Source organism: Cibotium barometz, chromosome 40 (genome assembly GCF_041138505.1).
Source record: "Cibotium barometz isolate CiBa-2024 chromosome 40, ASM4113850v1, whole genome shotgun sequence".
Taxonomy (NCBI): Eukaryota; Viridiplantae; Streptophyta; class Polypodiopsida; order Cyatheales; family Cibotiaceae; genus Cibotium; species Cibotium barometz.
The window spans coordinates 37,812,601-37,818,715 of record NC_141085.1 but is presented as its reverse complement, the minus strand read 5'-3'; the positions used below and the strand labels follow the sequence as shown (position 1 = coordinate 37,818,715).

The 6,115-nt window shown below is 46.3% G+C and overlaps 2 protein-coding genes across 2 annotated transcripts; both read right to left on the bottom strand.

Annotated features, from left to right (window-relative positions):
- Positions 1-2,910: 2,910 nt before the first annotated feature.
- On the bottom strand, positions 2,911-3,394 carry LOC147615476 (pentatricopeptide repeat-containing protein At4g15720-like). The gene is made up of 2 exons (XM_086779007.1): positions 2,992-3,394; positions 2,911-2,915 (listed from the first exon to the last, which is right to left on the bottom strand). The coding sequence occupies exons 1-2, from the start codon at positions 3,392-3,394 to the stop codon at positions 2,911-2,913; spliced, it is 408 nt and encodes a 135-aa protein (XP_086635133.1).
- A 67-nt stretch (positions 3,395-3,461) lies between these two features.
- On the bottom strand, positions 3,462-5,838 carry LOC147615475 (uncharacterized). Its single transcript, XM_086779006.1, has 4 exons — positions 5,167-5,838; positions 4,148-4,181; positions 3,693-4,039; positions 3,462-3,608 (listed from the first exon to the last, which is right to left on the bottom strand). The coding sequence occupies exons 1-4, from the start codon at positions 5,836-5,838 to the stop codon at positions 3,462-3,464; spliced, it is 1,200 nt and encodes a 399-aa protein (XP_086635132.1).
- Positions 5,839-6,115: the final 277 nt, after the last annotated feature.

Here is a 6,115-nt window from a genome sequence, read left to right as displayed (position 1 = left end):
TGCCCTGATGGTGATGTCAAGCGCCAGTGAGAAACGTAACGCCCAGCTTTGTTAGGTGCTGTGGGGTCAACTGATATTTCCACATCTTCCCCACAAGGAAGCCCACCTTCAGGTAACTCCAGGTTTACAGCCGCCTCCGTGCACAAAACATCCCCTCCAATATGTACCAGCTGAGTGCTTTGGGACCAAGGAAGGGTGCCAATGTTAGACATGCGCCATATCTTGGTAAATTTGGTGCCGGGAGCCAGCTCTGCCCCATCAAAGATAGTCACATCCTTCACAAATCTAGCATCCAACTTCCTGTGCTCTTCACCTGCTGGAGACATATTCAATTGCTGCCCACTGAATGCACACTCAGCCTTCCAGCCATATGGTCCACGAGCAAAGGAAGCTCTGCCAACTTCACGGCGGCTACCTCTCTTTTTCTCTGCAGCAGCCGCCGCCCACCTGAGATCTGCCTTCCTCTCTTGGATTCGGCGCCCCCCCCCGTGTATACCTGCAACAGCTGCGCACATCTGCTGCAGCGCCCACACAAAACACACAGGGCTCTCCTCATCAACGAGGAGGCCCTGTTCCCTGGTTACCTGCCGCCTCTCTGTAAGGCAATTCCCCCCCCCCCTTCTTTTTGTCCCTCTCTTTTGTTTTTGCAGCTGCCTACCTCCACGACCCCAGCTTCTCGATGATCCTCGTTGGCGGCAGCTCAAACCTCCACGCCACCATTCCAGAAGTAGCCATGCAAATTCTTATTTTATTTTATTTATTTGGAAAAACACCATGTTATTTCCTTTTCACACCAATCTCATGGCACATGGCCCCTCATTACTTTTTTCTGTCCTTCCTTCCATACACACTTCAATAAAGCTTCAAGTGCCTGTTCTTTCTTTGACGCGCCCCACACATTCGATGCCAAGTAACTGATATCATCTGCAGCCAACCACGTTCCGGACAGGCCTTCTACAAGCCCAGATTCCACATAAGTTGTGCCATGAACATGCTTTCACTGCATAGACGTGCCACAGCACGACATCGACCCCCTCTAAACCTGCACATCCTCCGGTATGTGCCACCAAGTTGCTATATAGGCTGGTGCCTTACGCTCAGGGTAGTCCATGGCATTACACCTTCTTGTCCTAAACTGTCAAACACTCTCTGAGCTTCCTCAAGAGACCCTGATCATTATAGCCAGCCATGAATACATTCCACGAGACTGCATCCCATACCGACATTTTGTTAAACAAGCACTGCATTTCCACAAATGAACTGCACTTAGCATACATATCCGGATAGCATTGTTGACATAGAGATTTTCTCCAAGTCCCTGTTTAACAGCATCACCATGTATCCCTCGTCCCCTCTCTATCTCTCCCAAAATACCACAAGCTTTCATGCTGCAAACATATGTATCAGCTTCAGGAGATGCAACACTCTCTGAGCATCTTTGATGCTCCCACATTTGCTGTACATGTTTATGAGGGCAGTCCCTAAAACAATGTTAGATTCAGATGCATTGCAAATAATATATTTATGTAGCTGTTTGCCTTCAGATAGGGCTGTACAGTTGGCGCATGCCGAAATCATGCTGATGAGTGTCATTTCATCACGCTCCGACATATTTTCATAAACTCTGCACGCATGTGAAAATCGGCCACATTTTCCATACAAGTTAACGAGGGCAGTCTGGATGACAATATCCTGCTCAAAGACACTTCCCATGATACAAGCGTGCATCTTCTTGCCTGTGGCTATGGCCACAGCACTGGCACATGCATCAAAAGTGTTTACAAATGTGACCTTATTAGGTAATGTGGCTTCTTGTAGCATTTGCCCAAAGACTTGGAGGGCATCCTGGCTCCTCCCATTTTGTGAATGTAATCCAATCAATGCATTCCAAGATACCACATCTCGAGTGGGCAACTTGTCAAACACATCACCTGCTTCCTCAAGTTGTCCACACTTGGCATACATATCAATAAGAGTGTTGCCAACAAATACATCCAGCTCAGAACCACACTTGATTATGTAATCATGAACTAATTTCCCATAATCTAGGTCTGTTAAGCTGGAACACGCTTTTAAAACACTGATGAAGGTTATAGAGTCAGGTGGCTCTCTTCCATGCAATGAGAGAAAAGATCTTCTAGCTCTGCATCAGAAAGTTTGCTATCATACCCATAACCCAATGAAAAATGAGTGCACAATTCTGGCAGTGTCGTGTGGCCTGTTCCATGCTTATTTATACACTCACATTGCCTTAACTTTGTTTGCTGCCTTCTGTATGCCAGCACCTGCATAGATGTGAGACATTAAGACATTAAGCTACAGCATCCTTTTCATCCAAACACACTGCATGTTCAAAGGCCTGTTTCCCAAGCTCCACATTTCCCCAATTTCTACAAGCACCCAATACAGTTTGCCACACCACAAGATTATGACAAAACGACATCTTCTTTATTATTGCTGACGCCTTCTCTAATTGGCCTGCACGGCCAAGGAGATCAACCATGCAAGTGTAATGATCTAGGGATGGAACGATACCATAGTCTTTGCTCATGGCCTCAAAGTACATCTGGCTCTTGTTAAATAGACATGTGCGACTGCATGCATTCAGAACAACAACAAAAGTGATTGGATCTGGCCTTACACCTTCTCCTAGCATTCTGTCAAAGATACGAAAAACATTTTCACTTTCTCCATGCTGGGCATATCCTACCATTAGTGCAGTCCAGGAGATAACATCTTGAACTGGAAGTTTATCAAACACTTGCCCTGCTTTTGCAAGCGAGCTACTTTTGGCATACATATGGACCAAGGTGTTGCCAACAACAAGGTCCCTTTCCAACAACCCTTTTCTTTCAAGCTCAGCACGTATTTCTTGGCCCTTGTTTGTGGCTCCCATGCTGCCACAAGCTATCAAGCTACAAACAAATGTCACAGCATCTGGTGAGACTCCCTCTGATTGCATCTGTTCAAAACACTCGAGTGCTTCCTCACCATGCCCATGTTCGGTATATCCTGCTATTAATGCATTCCATGAGACTACATTTCGAACTGGAAGTTTATCAAACACTTGCCCTGCTTTTGCAAGCGAGCCACATTTAGAATACATGTCGACCAAGGTGCTGCCAACAGCAACATTTCTCTCGAGTAACCCCATTCTAGCAACCTTGGCATGTATATCAAGGCCTCTTTCGAGATCTTTCAGCTTTGCACAAGCCTTCAGTACGGCCACAAAAGTATGTCCACTGGGTTGTACAGAATCATCCTTTTGCATTTTCTGGTACAGGGTGAGAGCAAGGTGTGGTTTCCCACATTTGACATATCCAGTGATGAGGGAATTCCAGGAACACTCATTCCGATGCACCAACCTGTCAAAAACCTGCTGGGCATCGCTCATGCATCCGACTTCCACCAACATCAAGACGAGGTAGTTCCCCACATATGCATTTGACTACAACCTACCCCTAGTCATAAAGGCATGCACTTCCCTGTTTTTTCTTTGTTCCTGCATGTTTTCTAAGCTCCTCTATTCCGTAAGCGCTATCCCACCTTCCAGTGCCAGTATGGATGTCAGCCATCAGCACAAACCAAGCAGCAGCTTTTGAATTTATCTCAACAAGTTAATGAAAGCATCTGAGTCCTAATTCTGCTTCCCCATAAGTCCTGCAGGCACTCAGTAGAGCTCCCCATGTTACTTCAGAATACGGACACAGCATTTCAATAAACATCTCAGCCTCATACAAGTGCCCTGATCTTGCAAGAAGATCAACCATGCTAGTAAAGTGTTCCACCGTTGGTGAAATGCCATAATCTTCTCTCATACTCTTAAGATACTCCTGACCCTCAAGCACCAGACTGGCATGGCTGCATGCAGTCAGAAGACGTGTAAATGTAATAGCATCTGGTTTCACACCATGCTTTTGCATATCATCAAAACATTGCAAGGCCATCTTGCCCTCGTGGTTAACACCATATACAATGATCATGGAGCTCCATGCTACAACATCTTGAACTGCTAGCATGTCAAAAGTTTCTCGTGCCTCTGAAATCAAACCAAATTTGGTGTACATGCCAACCAAACTGTTGCCAACAGAAAGACCTCTTTCCAATCCCTTTTACACAATCTCACTGTGTATTTCTTGGCCCTTACCTAAGGTCCCATGAACATTCAATTCTACAGCATTCTGCATTGGCATTCCATTTAATCAGGATGACGCTTGGGAAATCCATATCCTTCTGATGTTTTGGGCTTTCTCTATGTCAAACCATTCATCCAGATCATCATTGCATACATTTAGCTCTGCTTTTCAAAGAGTTTCTTTCAGATATCCTGACAATCAGAGTACAAAGAAGTGTCCACCTTTCCGGCATTCATGAGTTCTTGAGCATTCTATCTGTTTTGCAACTTGTAGGGAAGACCTCAAGTCAATACAAGCTCCTCACCTTCCTCAGCTATCAGAAAGGTCGAGTGTTGTAAGCCCTTGAGACAAAGGGTTAGCTTCAAGTCACTACAAGCTCCTCTCTATCCTTGGTTATTGGAATAGATGAGTGTCATAGGCCCTTGAAGTGGCAAGAATGGGTCAAGTCATTGCAAGCTCCTCTCCTTCCTCAGCTGTTGAGAAGGATGAGTGTCACAAGCCCTTGTTACCCATTCTACAGTCCTAAGAGAGAACTACAAGTCTATACAAGCTCCTTGTTATCCCCTTCTCTTGAGGTGAACAAGTGTCATAAGCCCTTGTAATCCTTCTTCTTCCCTAATCCACCCGGGTCAAATGGTACCAACAAATCATACTGGCTCTGCTGCCTGTACCCTTAAGGAATACCCTCTAGATCATAGGCCATCAAGGTTTTCTGCCTCATACATATGCTGAAATCATCACATACATAGTTCACGGGGATTTCACCACATACTCTCACCCCAGCAATTTTCACGTCGGGTTCACCAAAGCTGTCATGACGTGTGCGGTCTAGCCGGGAACACACTGGGTGTCTGGCTGTGAGAGTAGTGGTTGAACTTCAAGGGGTATCACCATCATGCAAAGCTTCAAAAACCTCATGTATGAGTAACCAAATCTGCAAGACTGATTTAGGCCCGATACCATATTGCATTGGCATCAATATTATTCATGACAGAGCACAACACACCCTCATCATGCACCAAGCCATTACATTCAGCATATCCTTCATAAATATAACATGTATGAATGCACTCCTGACCCCAACACAAAGCTCCTCCCATACACCTTTCAAAGACTCTTGAAGTTGAGGAGACTGTTCACCCTGAGGAACAACTTGAATCACAACCCATACTCTGTGACCAAACTTCTGCCCTGATGGTGATGTCAAGCGCCAGTGAGAAACGTAACGCCCAGCTTTGTTAGGTGCTGTGGGGTCAACTGATATTTCCACATCTTCCCCACAAGGAAGCCCACCTTCAGGTAACTCCAGGTTTACAGCCGCCTCCGTGCACAAAACATCCCCTCCAATATGTACCAGCTGAGTGCTTTGGGACCAAGGAAGGGTGCCAATGTTAGACATGCGCCATATCTTGGTAAATTTGGTGCCGGGAGCCAGCTCTGCCCCATCAAAGATAGTCACATCCTTCACAAATCTAGCATCCAACTTCCTGTGCTCTTCACCTGCTGGAGACATATTCAATTGCTGCCCACTGAATGCACACTCAGCCTTCCAGCCATATGGTCCACGAGCAAAGGAAGCTCTGCCAACTTCACGGCGGCTACCTCTCTTTTTCTCTGCAGCAGCCGCCGCCCACCTGAGATCTGCCTTCCTCTCTTGGATTCGGCGCCCCCCCCCGTGTATACCTGCAACAGCTGCGCACATCTGCTGCAGCGCCCACACAAAACACACAGGGCTCTCCTCATCAACGAGGAGGCCCTGTTCCCTGGTTACCTGCCGCCTCTCTGTAAGGCAATTCCCCCCCCCCCTTCTTTTTGTCCCTCTCTTTTGTTTTTGCAGCTGCCTACCTCCACGACCCCAGCTTCTCGATGATCCTCGTTGGCGGCAGCTCAAACCTCCACGCCACCATTCCAGAAGTAGCCATGCAAATTCTTATTTTATTTTATTTATTTGGAAAAACACCATGTTATTTCCTTTTCAC